Source organism: Uloborus diversus, chromosome 2 (genome assembly GCF_026930045.1).
Source record: "Uloborus diversus isolate 005 chromosome 2, Udiv.v.3.1, whole genome shotgun sequence".
Lineage (NCBI taxonomy): Eukaryota > Metazoa > Arthropoda > Arachnida > Araneae > Uloboridae > Uloborus > Uloborus diversus.
This window is the reverse complement of record NC_072732.1, coordinates 203,425,771-203,443,342: the sequence shown is the minus strand read 5'-3', so window position 1 is coordinate 203,443,342 and position 17,572 is coordinate 203,425,771. Positions and strand designations below refer to the sequence as shown.

General features: G+C 31.0%; 1 protein-coding gene across 1 annotated transcript in view; it reads left to right on the top strand.

Moving 5' to 3' along the window:
* The window catches only part of LOC129217635 (transmembrane protein 184B-like), a 41,390-nt gene extending 27,490 nt beyond the window's left edge, over positions 1 to 13,900 (top strand). The window contains exons 7-10 of the mRNA XM_054851965.1: positions 1,896 to 2,065; positions 4,388 to 4,632; positions 6,483 to 6,754; positions 13,799 to 13,900. Of these exons, the coding sequence (XP_054707940.1) occupies positions 1,896 to 2,065; positions 4,388 to 4,632; positions 6,483 to 6,740 (673 nt within the window). The 3' untranslated portion in view covers positions 6,741 to 6,754; positions 13,799 to 13,900. The remainder of the gene's footprint in view (positions 1 to 1,895; positions 2,066 to 4,387; positions 4,633 to 6,482; positions 6,755 to 13,798) is intronic.
* Positions 13,901 to 17,572: the final 3,672 nt, after the last annotated feature.

Genomic DNA, 17,572 nt, shown 5'->3' with positions numbered 1-17,572 from the left:
ATGCAACCAATTTTATCTGATGCACATTTCCAAGGATATTTTATTTTAATTTTTGTGAGCATTTTTTCGCCCTCTCATTAAAAATGCCATTTTCGGGTCCTACAATTAAAATTTTAACGGTTTGGTTCTTTTTTGATGTTTGAAAACTTTCCTACTTTCCTTCTTGGATGCTCAAGTACCTCACTGCCAAATTTGGTCAAGATCCGATGTAAACTGTCGATTTGTATAGGGAACATACACACATATATTCTATGTTTTATTTATATAGATAAGTAACCTTTTATGTATCTAACAATTTTCTAAAAAAAATGTTTTTATTTAAGACTAATAATTTGTACATATGGGGGACATTAAAGATGCACCAATAAGCAAATTGACCGAATATCAGTTACCAATTAATCCTCTGTTGATAATCAGCCGTTTAATGATCATAATGATTATTTTTAATGCTACCAATTTTTCTGTCACTTTTTTTTTTTTTTTTTTGACTTTAGAAAGTCGGCATGACATGAAAAAGACACACTTTTACTTTGCTATTCAAAAAAACCAAATTTTATACAAATTATGGTCATAGATGCATACATAAGATATAATTTTTTTTATTGAACAAAAATGCATAAGCTTTCATCCACCATAAAAATTTAGTTGCCATGTTATTTCTTGCTTTGTACATGCATTGCATTGATACGCCCTGGTTATAACTTAACTAAATAATTGTTTATATTAATGCATATACTTCAAAAACAACTTATTTAGCTTCCAGTTAAAAATGCTTGTGGTAGTATGATCAGAAATATATTTCAAGTCACCTAATTGTATATCCAGATAATCAGAGTGTATGTTAATGCAATAAAAAGGTAGTCCTTTTTTTTTCTTTTTCTTTTTGTTTGTTTTCCTAAGACAAAGATAATAACACCTATGAGCCTATTGGAATCATTAAAAGTACCATTTTGCTGTTTAATGCAATTTTAGCTAGCTACAAAACGGTAATTTCTACATTCGGAAATGTGCTTACTGTTAAAAATTTCCTTTCTCTGAGTAGATTTTTTGATACCTTAACAAATCTGAACTCAAAATGTAAATGACCCCTGTGTTCATTTTGAATCAAATTGTAAATTATTTTTGCAATTTGGGAAAAAAAAAAAAAAATTTTTTTTGCATGGCACGAGAGAGAAGATTTAAGATTTAACTTATATTAACTTATATTAATAGATTTAACTTATATTACTATCTTGTTTTATTTGCAAAGAATGTTTTAAAAAAATTAACTTAGTTTGAGTAGTAAAATAAAAATATAGTTATAACATTGTGGAAAATTTGAAAATATTGTTAAAATATTTGCACATGGAGTATAAAGAAAGAGCAAAATCTTTTATAATTGGCAACACCTAAAAATAGCTCTAAAATTTCACTGCTCCGCCAGGATTGTTGCAATAGATGGGTATGGTTGTCATGGTGATGATGGGTGGGGGGATTGCATGGTACCTCGAGGCTCTTTTCTCACAGCATTTCGATTTCATCAGAGTGACTATTTTTGAAATTCAAATTATAAGCTTAAAATTACTCTCTGAGACACAATGTAATCTGCATTGTGCATAGTAATTGTGCGCAAAATCTTCTTTATATATTTTTGAAGCTTTGATTTTTCCTGGCAAAAATAAAATTGTCAGATTCACTCTGAAACACTTAAGTTTTTGTCGAATTATTTACACAGGCAGAGGCTGCATACTCTGGAAAAGTGAAATTTTGTTGCCACTTTTGGGAAGCAGAGATTTAGCTCCTAAGCATTTATACTCCATGATTTGCACATTGCTCTAAATGTATGCAAAAGTTTTAGCTTAAATTTTTTTGAAATGAAAATATTTAATTTTTCCTTTGTGTTTCTTCTATTTCAGTCCCAACAGTGGTTATTTATACATCACCATAATATACAACATTAGTGTAACTTTAGCGTTGTATGGAATGGTATTATTTTATTTTGCTACGAAAGAACTTCTTACTCCTTATGAACCGGTGTGGAAATTTTGCACTATTAAATCAGTTATTTTCCTATCATTTTGGCAAGGTTTGTGAAATTTATTTTATTTCCATTATTATTGTAGGTTATATATGACACTCGCAAAGTATTTTTCTTCTGAACAAGGTTCTAACGGCATTTAGCTGTGCTCTAAAATGAAAAAAATCAAGCATTTCTGTCAATCTATTTTTGTTTATTGTTCCAAATAAGTTATGGAATATGAAAATGTAAATGTATAATAACAAAATTATGATTTCTCTGCAAACTTCAAGCTGGTTTTTCTTAATACCAACTTGAATGCAGTTAAAACCTTGTCTTATCAGGAGAATGAAATATTGATAGTATGTCAAATTTTTGAATGGTAAATTTTTAAATGGGAGCTTCAAAGACAATACTGAAAAAAAAAAATCTTCATTGGATTCCAGTTTGAAAACAGACCGCTTACTTTTGCATAGCCAACTGTCCAGATTTGTCTGGGAGACTCCCGATTTTTGATCCCTTCTCCCACACTCCCTAATAATTAAAATATCCCGAATTTTCATCAAGACAACAAAATTCTTTAAAAAAAGAGATTTTTCACAGAAGTTTCTAAATATTTACCTCCTGCAAATAATAATATTTTTTAAACCTCAAAGTTTTTTTTTTTTACTTCATTGAAAAAAAAACTCAATTTCTGGATTTTTAATCCTTTCTTATTTTCGAGTGCCGAATTTCAGGTCCTGTACAGACCTAATAGGGAAGTTTTCGATTTTTCAATTTTATTTTATATGATAGAGTAACATGTATGAACATCATAGGTGTAAAAATTTTTGCGATACGATAAGTAGTTTTTTTTAAATTAATTTTTAAAGTTCAAGCGCTTGTGACGTCAAATGGCATAGGAAGTGATGTCATCCCCTCTTCCGATAGGGGGGAAGCGAAGGTCACGCATTCGACTTCGAAGACGAAACGTAAAAGGCTTTCTCCTCGCATTTAACTCCTCGCGTTTCTGGAACATTATAAACCTCTCATCCTCTCGAAAATATTCGAATATCTCATTGATGTTACTTGAGGAAAATTATTTAAATTGTGCTTTAACCAATCCAGCCTCCATAGTGTGTTCAAAAGGATTATTGAATTTCTAAAAAATAAAAATATCAGCACGCTCAAAATGTTCCTAGCGAAAACAAAGGATCTTCAGTGGAAGGCTGCCCGTTTGCGCCCTGTGACGTAGGCTCGTGACGTTTCAGAAGCGCGCACTTTTGCGCGTGGATTTTTAAAAATTCATTAAAAATCAACCACGGTGTTTTAAAATTCGGCGATGGTGAATTTTTTAGTTTTGAGGGTCAATTAACAATATCCAATAGCCAAAATATGAACATTTAATAGGTTGCAACTTCCCTATTTATATTTTAACTCCCTTTTGCACTCAATTTTTTCTCATTAAATTAATTCATGTGAAGTCTTAAATGTTATGTGTAAGTCACCATAATTTTCAGCTTTCAATATTGAAAGCTGGGCTTTTTTTCCAAGTATTAAAATTTTTGAAAACAATTGAAAATGGAAATCACAGTAAAAATTGCAGACATGTATGTTGAGGACAAAAGGAAGCTTTTTTTTCAAAGAAAGAAGGAAGAAAAAAAAAAAAGCTTATGGTTCATCCATCAGCACATTTTATTGGCAATAAGTAAAAGTGTTCCTAGTCACGTCAAAACCAGACCTGTCGTTTCAAATTTTTCCAGGGGGCAAAGGGTACACAATGAGGGACCCCTATTGCCCTACCTTTTTTGGGTTTCTTAGGAAGTGACCGTTAAGCTAGGGCCCCACTCGTCTCAAAGGAACACTTATGTAAATTATGTTCAAAAGCAGCAAAAACCATGCTTAGACAATACACATGTAAATGCCAGCACATGTTACATCAATTTCCCAAAGTCACTGTCCCGACTCCCTAAAGGATGGGCCTGCCCAAAACATGTGTCTACAATTGTAATTGTGTTTTTGCAATTGTTTTTTACATTATTTAGATTCCAGTTTGTTTGAGTAATAATATGACAACATGTAAATATATACAAATATAAAAACAAACCTCTTCTTCAGTGAATAAAAAGAGCGATGGAACAACCAATTCCGACCAAGGACAAGTAAACGAGAAATGACATTGCTTTTTTTTATGCAGAGAAGAAAGGGTTTGATTTTATAACCCCGAAACAGCTGTTTGCAGAGTTTTTAAACTCTTTTTAAATGCTTTTATTTGTATATACACATTGGGATATTTTTACTCATTTCATTGTACAAAGTTTTCTACTGCCTTTGTTACATATGTTATTTGTTTGTTTAAAGTGTTTTGTAAGGCATAGAAAATTCATTGATTATGTATTTTCCCCTGTTTAGGTGTTGTCCTTGCTATCCTAGAAAAAGGGGGAGTTATATCTCCAATTTATTCAAATAGAGGTTTTCCTACAGCAAGTGCTGGTACAGTATCAGCTGGCTATCAAAATTTCCTTATTTGCATTGAAATGTTTTTTGCTTCCTTGGCTCTTAGATGTGCCTTTCCTCATCATGTTTACATGACAGGCTTTGCCACAGATGGTTATGGAAGATCTGTAACTATGCAGAGTATATCAAGCAGTTTGAAGGTTTGTTAACATAGAAGCTTCATTTTATTTATTAAGATGCGCAGAGTATGTATCTATGTTTGTATGTATGTATGTATGATGTATGTACAGAGTTGGCCGGAATGGACCCAATGGGTTTTCTTGAAAAAACCCATTTAAAAAAACCCATTATTTAGCCCACTTTTGGGTTTTTTAAAATTTTCCGAGAAGTTTTTTAAAAAATTAATTAATTTAAATACTTTCACAATTTAAACTTCCTTTTTATTTGTTCTTCACCACAGACAATGGACATAGAAAATGAATTTTGAACTTTAATAGTATTTCTTAACTCTTAGCAGCACTAAAAAAAATACTTCAAAGATTTTAAATAAATATATTTAACTTTTTTCTTTAACTGGTCAATAAATAACTCAAATTATCTTGACTAAGTCCTGTCATGTCTGATTTTCTCAATATTTGTAGACTAAACAGAGGAAACTACTCTAGCTAAAAGGCTTTCATGTGAATTATTTTCTGCAAACCAACAAGTCACAAATCTCGAATAAACAAGATATATTTTTTAGAAACTAACAGGTTTTCAAAAGGTTTTCAAACGGTCGGACAGAAAACAGAAAAGGATGTACAGTATCTTCATTATCTTACGAAAAAGTTAAATATTTCTTGCTCTGTACACAGAAATAGAAAAACAGACAACATAAAATTCAAAGAAATGTCTTGATTAAGCTGGAATTCAGTAAAAAAGGATTTAAACTACTTGAGGTTCAACAGTAGTTTTGCATAACAAAATGAAATACAATAAAGTAAAATGAAAAAAAAATGTAGTAATTACAAACAAACAATAGATTTTATCACTCGAGAAGTAACTCTGCCTTAACTGTTGATAATCATGGAAACAAAAAAATCAGAAACTTCACCATTCTTGGGTTTTGTTGTCTTTTTTACTTTTCTTCAGAAAACGCTGAATTTTCCAGCTTTTTTTACCCAAAGACAATTTTTGTGCTTTGTCCATATAGTAACGCTACAATATGCTACTACCCCACCCACATTTTCCCTAAAAAAAGACAAAAAGAACCCTGCTTTAGTTGGGTTTTATTGAAAAAAACCCTGGGTCCATGGGCTTTTGTAAAAACCCCCGGGTTTTTGCCAACCCTGTGTATGTATATATGTCACTGTAGTTCTTCCAAACATTTGAGAAATGATGATTGAATCAGGTAGAGTCATAATTTTTCGGGTATCATGTTTAGGCAACTTTTGTTTTTCTGAGACTTGAATTACCTAAGATACTAATTAAAATGTTAATTTTCAAGGACATTTTTATCTGATTTGAAGCAAAGCCTTCATGGCAAAGTTCCAGTTTCTACCCTTAGAACTTTAAAAAAAAAAAAAAAAAAAACTCTTTGAGTAAAACTGTTAAAAAATTTTTAATTAATGAGGCCATTAGTTTATTGTGAAAAACTATTGAAGTTTTAATTATTTTTTCTGATACGCCAATGCTTTTGGAATATTATTAGATTACATAAAACTCTTCCTAATGAAATTTTGTGAACTAATGCATAAGTATGCTTTAATTTGATGCATCATTTGGAAAGAAAAGTTCAAATAATACTATTATATTGCATGTGTGACTACTGACAAAAAACAAGAAAACCAATTAGCATAATTTTTTTCAGAAATTTAGTTGTAAACAAAGTTTTTGTGAGCTTACAGATTGAAAAAAAAGTAAAAGTAGTGAAAAAGTGTAATATTTGATTTTTTTCAGATTTTTTCACCAGTGAAAATATTGTTAAGTAATTTTTAAAAAAATTCCTGGGATTATTATTTTAATACAATACATTATTTTGGTGTTATGTATTATTTTTTTTGTTCCTTAGGAAACTATGAACCCAAAAGATATCATGAACGATGCCATACATAATTTCCATCCTCAGTATCAGCAGTACACCCAGTATACTGCTCCACCACCCCCTCTGCCGGGGATGAGTGGCGATTCTGCTGCCAACAATCCTGAAGATTTAAATAACGGGAAGAGAGCAGCAAGTACCAATGCAAATAATGCACAAGCTGCACCTCCCCCTCTGCAGTATGGAGAGAAAATACTTTTGTTGAGCTCCGATGATGAATTTCAGTGATTCTAAAATCAATGGTATGGATTTGTTTTCATTTTGTTGTTTGCAAAATCCTGTCAGTTTTAAAGTTATCATGTTTCGTTTTATTTCAGCACTTGTGGTATCCGCAGGGCTTTGTTCTTAGTTGAAAATTAAAAGGTCATTTGGTTTGCCTGTACATTTACAAATAATGGATGAGGAATTTCTTGCCAATTTGCTATATTCATTTGCAATGTTGCGGTTCCACGTTATGATAATTTCGTAATTTATTCTTACATGTTGTGATAATTTGCTCGGTAAAATGTTCTTAAAATTGGAATAGAAAAATAACAAAATCGAATTTTCGAAAAATCGCTTCGCCCCCATGCTGCAAGCTAACTTTGTACCAAATTTCACGAAAATTGTCCGAACGGTCTAGGCACTATGCGCATCACAGAGATCCAGACAGACAGAGAGACTTTCAGCTTTATTATTAGTAAAGAAAAAGCACTGTAATGAAATAGAGAAAACCATGTTTAATTTTATATTTAGTGACAAACGGCATTGTTAGATGTAATTTTTCTGTTTAAAAATAATTATTTGGATTCTTCTCACATGACTTGATTTTGTTTAATGTAAGAATTTCACTGTAAACTGCTGAATTTGTTTACTATTGAAATCTTTGGTATGACTGCTATTTAAGCATTCATAGTAATGTAGATGCCTCATGATTTATTTTGGGGAAAAAAAGTTTTATTAAATTCTTAAGATCAACGTAACATTTTTAAAGTTGCAACTTGGCAATGTATTGCCAAGTTGGTGTTAAAAATGAGATATTAAATCTTCCATTTTTCTAATTTAACGGCATACAATCGAAAACAAGTAAAATGTTAAGAATTTACTCAATTTTTAAGATACAGAAAAAAAGAATATCATTGTGATCAGTGAAGCATATCTGATGATATAGGGAGCAGGAGGGTTCAATTTGAAATTAAAAAAAACTTCAACAATGCCCCTTCCTAATATTAATACTTTCCCCACTCTCCAATGCAATATCTATGACTTAAAAAAAAATCATGAATTTAGATTATTTTATATAAATTGGGAGGTGAGATTAGGTAACAGAAGTATTTAATAATTTAAACGCAAGCTTATAAATATAAAATACTTACTACCAAACGGCACAACCTTGAGGATCACGGATTTAGACAAAATCCTAGATATAGGTCAATTCCGACAAGGTATGAGCCCAGGTAAAGTGGTTTGATTGCATAGGCCCTAATTCGTCTGCAACAGGGATCCAAAGTTCATAATTCGGACCCAGGAATGCAATGGAGTGTCCTTTAGAATTTCTCTTTTTTCCCCTTTTTCTGCTATTGTACTTCAGTATGAATCATTTTCATGCACTTACCTTTGAATTAATTACGGTGAATACCAATTTTTAATAAGTGATTCTCAAATTAAAATTGGACATTACTTTTAATTTCAATAAATTGAATGCCAAAACAACATAGTTACAGGCAGGGGCGGCAAATAGGGGGTGCGAGAGGGGCGATTGCACCCCCAAATTTTTCACTAAGAATAATATAAAATGGTAAAATTCAATTTAGATACCTTAGAAAATCATTTGCCTGAATTTTCAGAACAGAAAAAACTGATGGAGGATAAGTGTTTGCCTTAACTAAAGAAGTAATCTCTTCATATGGGTTAAATATTTCAAAGTTGAGTAATCTATGTTATGATGGTGCATCTTGTATGAGATACCCGTACAGTGTAGAGACTGTGCAATTTTTACGCGTAAATTCCATGTCATTTTACATAAATTTTTATGCTCATATTATAACTTAATGTTCAGCTTGTAAGTATTTATTGATGCCATGTACTAGAAACACATTTTAGCAACTCGGTGTATCATATGCTTTCATGGAAACTTTTTGTAAAGATATGCTATTTTTGAAAAACATCTCACATCAAAAAATACTTTCACATCAACAAATGTATCTTGAGGCTCTTTACTTGACAATCTCTGAGTGACACAAGATGGTCTTCAAGAGTTATAAAAGCCCCCTGGAAGAATTACTGGAAAGCGACCTTTTCATTGATAAAAAATTTGATGTCATTTTAATATGTGTGCCTTTGTCTGAATTTTTTGTATACTTTATTTATACTGCGCAGCAGTTTTTTTTTTTTTTGATAAATGCTACACTCTATCATAAAAATTTTAAATCGCTAATCTTAATTCTTGGATTGACAATTGAAACTCTTAGTAATTTTCGCATTAATGCATACTTGAACCAGGTGTGGAACTTTGTGACAGAACTTTTCGTAACAGTTTTTAATGTATGCCAATGTGGAAGAGGTGACAAAACCCAGATGAAATTTTAGTCAAAATATTAAACCAATATTTTGAATAAACTGATCAATTCAGTTTCTCAAGAAATTGAGACAGGATTTAATGAGATATATTTATTATTGGTCTTAACTTCAATATTATGTAGGTTGATTATAGAAAGCGAAAAAGAAAATATTACACTTATAAGTAATAGCATGAGGGAAGAGGAATTGTTTTGTGAATTGTGACTATACTTTTTAATGACACAAAATAAATACTAGCCTATTTAAAAAGCTTTCTTGGTTATTTTAAAGAGAGGAATCTAAAGGAAATGTGCTTTTTTTGACATAACTTTCTTGCTTCCATGGTTTTTTGACTGTTTCAATCAGGTCAGTCATTTGAAAGATGACTTCCGTGATTAAATTGAAAAACCGACGCAAATAAAGCACAAATTTACACGAAAATACAGCACATAGCTATTTCAAGGCTACAATAATGGAGCCTCTTCATCGGTGTAAAAAACTACGCACACAACCAGAAAGTTGTAGGAGAACTGAACGTCAACCAATTTTGACTTTCGTGTCTCAGGAGGTTAAAGAATTGCCTTCGAAGCGCAATGAGGCAAAGCAAGACCTTCCTCTTTAGCTATACTGGCAATAAATTAAGTCATTGGATATTGATTAACTATAGTTACAAAATTTTCTGTTCTTTCTGACTCCAAAAATAACAGATTAAAACTTTACTAGAAAATAAAAACTAGTACCGAGATATTTTGTGAGATAACTTATAACAAAATTAATTTAAAGCTTCGGTCGAAAAAATTTTAATTGTTCTTTACAAACCTAATTATTCTTAACATTAAAACCATTTAATTATCAGTTCTTGTTAACCAATATGTATTTTATACAGTTCTGAGGAAATTCATGATCAAGAAACTCGACCCCCCAAACGAAATGCTGAAATGCTGCCCCTGGTTACAGGATATTTATCGTTTGCAAATGAAACTAATTATTTTAGTTTCATATTAATTCTCTGCTACTAAAATGTATTTATCGTTTGCTAATGAAAACATTTACTTTAACTTGATATTTATCGTCTGCTATCAAAGATATTTTCAATGATAAGAAAAAACTAATTTATTGCACATGGCACATGCAAAAACATAAATACAAGATCGTTTCGACTTTTCAAGTAACTTAAATAATGCCCATTAATAAATAGGTATTCTCCCTTCCACTCTTTGTACTAACAAAAGATGACAAATGTGTAGGGACATCCAACAGTGTCGAAGTCTGAAATTCCAATGGAAACGCCATTGCATTTCTGGGGCCAAACTAGCAACTTTGGACCCTCGTTTCAACCAAACCGGGGCCTATGCAGTCAAACCGCTTCACCCGGGCTCATATCTGGTGGGAATGAACCTATATGTAGATTTTTGTCCAAATCCGTGACCCTCAAGGTCGTGCCGTTTGCAGACCCCGAAGAGTTCCTATTTTTCCTACTTTTTCCTACTTTTTAGAGCTCTCTCCTTATTTTCCTACTTTTTCCTTTTTTTTCCTACTTTTTCTTTCTTTAGTATAGCACTTCTAATTGTGCATTGATTCTTATTTTTACAATGCCGCGCCGATAATTTTCTGCATGTTTTGATTTTGAAAAGTAAAAGGAACAAGCGGATCCTTAGCTTTTCATTGAATGACTAGACTATAGTAATTTCTGGAAGGAACGCCGCGGCGTTTGTGTGTTTAAAAGTTAAATTTTCGTAAGTGACTTTTTTTTTTGCCGTTGCGGCGTTTATGATCGACTTTTCTTTTTATCGCCCTGACTTCAGTCCTACTGTATTAACGAAACTAAAAAAAAAAAAAATAGATACTGGCACATTCTGATGCAATTATATATTATTTACCCATCAATTAGAAGCTTTAATTAAAGTAAACGGCCGACTGTTCAAAAAATGCGGGAAAAACCGAATTTCCTATTCGCCAATTTTTTGTATGATTACAAGTGAAATGGAGCTCTATTTAAACAGAAAGGCAATGTAAAACCTTAAAAGGACATAAGGAAACAAAAACGGAAACACTTGTATACTGTACATATTTTATTGATGTTAGTACAACATAAAAGCGACATCTAACAGAAATTCGCAAAAACGGACCACTTCAAAAATAATCGCGGAAACTTTTTTCGTACATAAATATGATTATTGTTCATTCTAAATCGTAAACATGATTATAAAATTTATGAAATTTCATTTTCTTTCCTTGCAAAGAGTGTATTTGCAAAAAAAAAAAAAAAAGCGGCAAAACCTGGATGGGCAAAACGTTCCCAATTTTTGGAGAAAAAATCAAAATCAATTTAAATGCAATATTTTGTTTTTATTTCTTATCATTTTTAAAAGTTGGGAGATAGAGCTACAAATTAATATGCATTTTTTTTTCTTTTTAATGGGTATTTTCTACTCTGATATATCATCAATATCGAGGAGTTTCTCATCATTTTTATGTGCTGTGTTTCTGGCAGTGCGACATTTCTGAGCATTTAAAATTTTTTTGACAGACTCTTAACTCTTTTCGGGGTGCGGCAATTATACCGATGCGGCGTATCTACTGTAAGTTATTGTACTTATTGCGCCTGATCAAAGGGAGGGGGGAGAAAGAGATATATGCAGGCATTTGATGCCAAGTGCTTCCCCTCCTCACTCTCAATTTCGTGAACAATATCCGAATGAATATTTTTGTTGTATGGTGAGGATTGAGATAAACTATTTGCCTTCCCTTTTATGTACATAGAAACATTAGTAACTGATCTTTGTCTTTGATAAAAATGTTATGTTTACCATGCATGGATGTTTCCTTTTATTTTCGTGCCAAAAAATTTTGAAACAAGAAGGAGGTAAAAATCATCAAACCATTAAAACAATATTCGTTTTTATTGCTTGATTAAAATTAGAACTGACTCATCACTTTGATTCCCTCCCCCGAACCCCCCCCCCCCCCCCCCCGGAGGTGGCTAGCGAAGGATGTATACTGAATGCAAATTTTATCTGCAAACAAAAAAAAAACGCACAAACTTGTATAGCTAAGCATTAATTTTCCAAAGCCAGGGAGGGGAGAAATTGACCCCCATAAATGACGTGCCTGAAACAAAAATGTATGTTGAATGCTAAAAATACATAACATAGTACAAACCCTTTAGTTGACTTATTTCGTTATTTATTTAGTTTAATTATTTTGTTATAAATTTTATGCCCCATATTTAAGAACACATTTATTTTAGTTCTGTATTTTCAGTCGTTTCCCCCTTTTTTTTTTCAAATTCAAACATCTGCCTCTGATTATGCAAGAATGCATGTCAACTGCTGATTATTTTTGACTAAAACTAATTTAATATTTGCTTTGCTTTTGTATCATAGTTTATGATAACAGGAACTGAAAGTGATAGTATTTTTAAATGATAAATGGATGCTCTTGAAGGAATGTTTTCGTTTTTGACAAAACAAATCTGAAACAAAAATGGTTTTATTGAACCAAAATAGAAGTTTTATTATTATTATTATTATTTATTTATTTTTTTGCGATCGCTATATTGCATTTTATTCTTTCACACTTAAAAATTTTATTACTGTATTGGTGAAAGGTATTTCTTTGTTTAGATTTTATTTTCATATTTTTGTAATTACTATCTTTGTTTCCACTAGTTTATTTTCCATACTAATGATTGTCAGTCGTCTTGACGTGTGTGTAGTCCTATCTCTTCCTATTTTTTCCTACTTTTTTAAGCGATTTTTTTCCTACTTTTCCTACTTTTTTAATTTTTGATTCCTTATTTCCTACTTTTTCCCCTCAAAAAACCACTTCGGGGTCTGCGTTTGGTTGTTAGTTTTTTGTTTCAGGGAGTTGAAAACTAAATTTAGAAAGCAGTTGATATAAATAACATTGATTTAAAAAATAACTGCAGTCTGCTCCCTCCCCTTAGAAGATTTTTTGTAAAACTCAATGTAGATGACACAGGAAAAAATAATACTATTGTGATCATTGAAGCATTTCTAATGATATAGAAGGGTTCAATCTGAAAATTAAGAAACTTCAACAATGCCCCCCCCCCCTCCAATAATAATACATTTCCCACCCTCCAAAATGTTATGTATCACTTAAAAAAATCATCTTGTGAATTTATTTTATGTATATATTGGTGTAGCGGAATTATTTAATAATTTAGACACAAACTTATAAACATGAGAGACTTTCATGAAATACACCGCCAGCTCAGTCATTTCCAGCCGAGGACTGCAGTTTCGTGCTTATTAGCACTCAACAGCCCGGCATAGGAAAGTGACTGTAGAACGAAGCTGCAGTCCTCGGCTGGAAATGACTGAGCTGGCGGTGTATTTCATGTATTTCTGCTTTAGCCCTAGCTAAAGGGCGGTAATTTACTGAATATATGAGAGACTTAATTTCATATTTCAGGGGGATGATAGAAAGTTTTAAAATGTTTGAAGACTAAACTTGGAAAGCAATTGATATAATGTTTTCAGCTGCTTGTTTGATTTTAAAAAATGTAATTTCACTGTTTGCTCCTCCCCTTTAGAAGATTTTTTTTTTTTTTTTGAATTTGGAAAACAATATGTTGATTAGGTTATAAAAAATTTACTCAACACTCTATAATATATTTTGTAATTGTTATATTCTTTTTTTTTCTTTTTTGTTAGTTTCGAAAAAGTGCTTTCATTATCATTTTTTAAAATTCTTGAATTAACTTCTGTATTATATTTCAGTTTTCTGATATGATCAATGTGAAAAATCATGTGCTTTTATGATCCAATGGACTTTGTGATTGACATCAGTTTTCCAGCTGTTAGATGCTTTCATTGATCAAGATGCTGCAAAGTGTAGGATATTCTGCAATATATTGGGCTAAGTTGTTATTTTGTGTGAAAAATGTATAATTTATATGAACTTTTAAATTATTGTTGTAGTTTTTTGTTATTTTGTTGTTCAGCAATTTACAGAATAACTATAAGCAGCAAAACAATTATTTCTGTAGTTACAATTGCATGTCAGACTTTTAAGCATGACCGAATTCATTTGCTCATACCTATATCAAATATGCATCATTTACACATAGATATACAATTTTAGTATGCTTCATAGATTTAATTTATTATGTAGCTCTACCACGTACTAGGTATAATGCTAGAAAATAGCTTTGCAATATTTTTATGTGTTTTGCTTACTTTTCATTTGCTTTCTCTTGCCAAAGCTAAGCTTGACATTCAATACTGAATTTTTAATGTTGAAAGAGAAATCTCCGTGCATCATAGCTTTATGTATTCATCTGTAAATTGTTTCACTTTTTTTATTATGTATATTCCAATTCAGGTCATTTCCGTTTTTGATTATAAATAATCAAATAAAAACATAATTTAAGGTGAAATAAAATGTTGCTTTTCTCCACTCTTTGAAAGGAGGATGAAGGATGGGGGGAGGGGGGTGATTTTAGTCATTTAATTGATTTTATCAAGCAGATGTTAATATTCATCTGACTTTTTTTACATGAAATGTCTGACTTGACTAATTCAAAATTATTTTAATTGCAAGTGTGCGGATCATGTTACTGCATAATATGAATCAATGTCTTATTAGTTAAAACTAGTAAAAAATGCCTTTGTGCTGGCAAGACCTAGTGTCTTACTCAGTGCATAAAAAGGAGTTACGTGCATTGTTATTATTTTTCACTTGTCTGTTTCTGCGGAAGAGTTTCCTGTTACTCTAAAAACATGTTTTACAGAAATTTGCTGCAAATTTGTTTTAGAGATGGTATTTTATGCCTCTGTTGTTGTGCACTTTTATCCCCTGTGAAATATTTTCTTTACTATTGTCTATTTAAAAGTAGTTAATTTCAAGTAATGAAACCATGTATAAGGTGACCATTTATTTTTTCTCTCCAAACGGGACATTTACAGATTTTGGCCTTTTTACTTATTCATTAAAATTAAAAAAAAAATGAATAGTTAATGATAGATAAAAACAGAAATGAACATTTAAAAGACAAGAACTAATGTAGGTTTTTAATGTACAAATTCACTTGAATAACATTAGGCGCAAACGTTAAGTAATAAAAAAATTCTGGGCGTAATTTCATACAATTCAATTTGAAAATCAAGAACTGCAATTTGCAACTCTGCTTTTTCGCTAGCAAACAAACAATTCATGAGCGAAAATATCCTTTCCATGAGTGTGAAAAGACATCCGACAAATGGCTTTTCATCCATAAGCTCACTTATTTTGCATTGAAAAGGGAGCTCCTTGTAACCCCAAAACATGCATATGCTGTAATCTGCAATTTTGTGCAATTGAACATAGTTATTTACAACTATGCTTCATTTATTTTATTAATAAAAAATGCTTAAAAGGGTCCACTAGGTGATTTTGGGTTGAAGCATTCTGAATTCCGTTCTGCTACTTCAGAAAAGAGGACATAACAGTATCTGTGGGACAGGATACCTTTAACCAGATTTTTGATCACCTTAACCGTGTATTATATGTAATCTTGTTATTTTAATTTGAATTTTTGACTTATTGTTCATGACCATCGTTTTTTTTTTATGCTAGCAAATGAATACATAGAGAGAAAAAGCAGATTCACACATAAATCAAAGGAAACAAATATGTTGGTAACATATATTCTATACTTCATCATAAAATTAATACAAAACTATCAAAGTTTGGAGTTGAAAAAGATCAGTTTTATTTACACCCAAACCTCTTTTTGTGCAGTCTTTATTTGTGCGATTTTTTTTGTGCAGTTTATGAAGATTGTTTATAAAAGGAGCGGAAATTATTTATAAAACGAGTGCAAGGGAGTATCTTCAAGTGACAACAGTGGCATCCCTATGGGAAGTCAGTGTGACCTCCCAAAAATTTCTTTATTCGGGAAATTTTTCGGGAGTCAGCAAAATTGTCATCACTTGTTTTTTTTTTTTATTTCGTTTGAATACAACATTTTGGGTTATTTTCTATGTGAGACTTCTTTCTATGCAGTCTCTATCCACCGCATTAAAAAAATATTTTTTAACTATTACGAAAACAACTTTTTAAAGCTACTGGTGAAGTTTTGAACAATTTTTTTTTTATGCAGTCCCTATTCACAGCATAAAAAGAGGTTTGGGTGTATTTTGTTTTATTTTCATACATTTCAATGTTCACTGTTAAACATTAATTTGTGTTAATTTTTCTAAATTAATTTGTGTTAATAAGACTAATAGTATTCATATATAAATATTTTACTGTTTATTACAATAGCATTTTAGATGTGGTTTTCATATTTGATGAGTGAAAAATACTTTTTTCATATTACTGTTTTTGCCTTATAACCAGATAGCTTTGCATATTTATTTATAATCTAGAAGTATTGTGTGTTGTTATTTTCTTTTGTGGCGGCTAATATTTGATATGTTTATTCAATTTTAGAAAAAGCTCTTGCCAAATGTGTGTTTAAAAACTTATGTTCACTATCCATGATTGGAGATTAAATTGCTTACTTTTCAGTTAGCCAAATGTTTCCCCCCTACTTTTCATATTCAAGTAGCAGCTACTTGATTTGAAAACTCAAAAGTGATTTTTTTTCTAACCTGAAATTACTTATTTCATATGTTTTGTCTCTTTTATTTGAAAAAATAGTTCATTAGATTATTATTGCTTTTTGTGTTTCCTTTTGAACGTTTTGGACATGAAAGTATATACAAACAATGACTATTTTGACTTGTGATGTATTTTACTTTATTTTGTTCTACTTGTTTTGCTACTATTAATTTATTTTATGCTCGAAAAGTGTGATAAGTGTTTTTTATAAATCGAAATGTCAACTTGTATTTCTATTTAGATTTTTAATTATCAGTTCCTGTTAGAATAAACAAATAATCCTATTAGCATGCATTTTACTTTGCTATGCACTTTTTTCCTTTGAATATTATCCATTCTTCAATTAAAAAATAGCACGTTTTGCCATTCATAATAAAACTGTCTTTTTTATAGACAATTTTAAACTATGCCTAACTATTATTTTGAAACATTATCAATTTTTGAAGTTTAAAAAAAATATATAAAGTATGTCAATTTTATAAGTTCTATTTTATTCATCTTTATTTTAGCTGACATTCGTTTTGACTGACAAATTACTACATTTAATTCAAACTGCTACTCTTTCTACAATGTTAAGAAAAGCATCGTTTTTCACAGAAAAATTCTTTAATATAAAACATACATCATTAGCTGACGATCGACTTTCCAATTTCGGCGAGAAGTAAGATCAACTTTGAGTGTGTGTGTGTGTGGGGGGGGGGGGAGGGGTAGATTTCAACGATTGTGTTTTTTCATACATGGTTGAGACTATATGTCTGACTTCATAGTGTAGGTTAACTTAATTTTAACAGACTTTGATGCTGATTAAATAATAAGTTTAAACTGCTAAAACAGTATTAAGTGAGCACTGTTAACTTATGTCAAAACAATTTTGGACACTAATGTATTGTATTTTTTTAAATGATAAA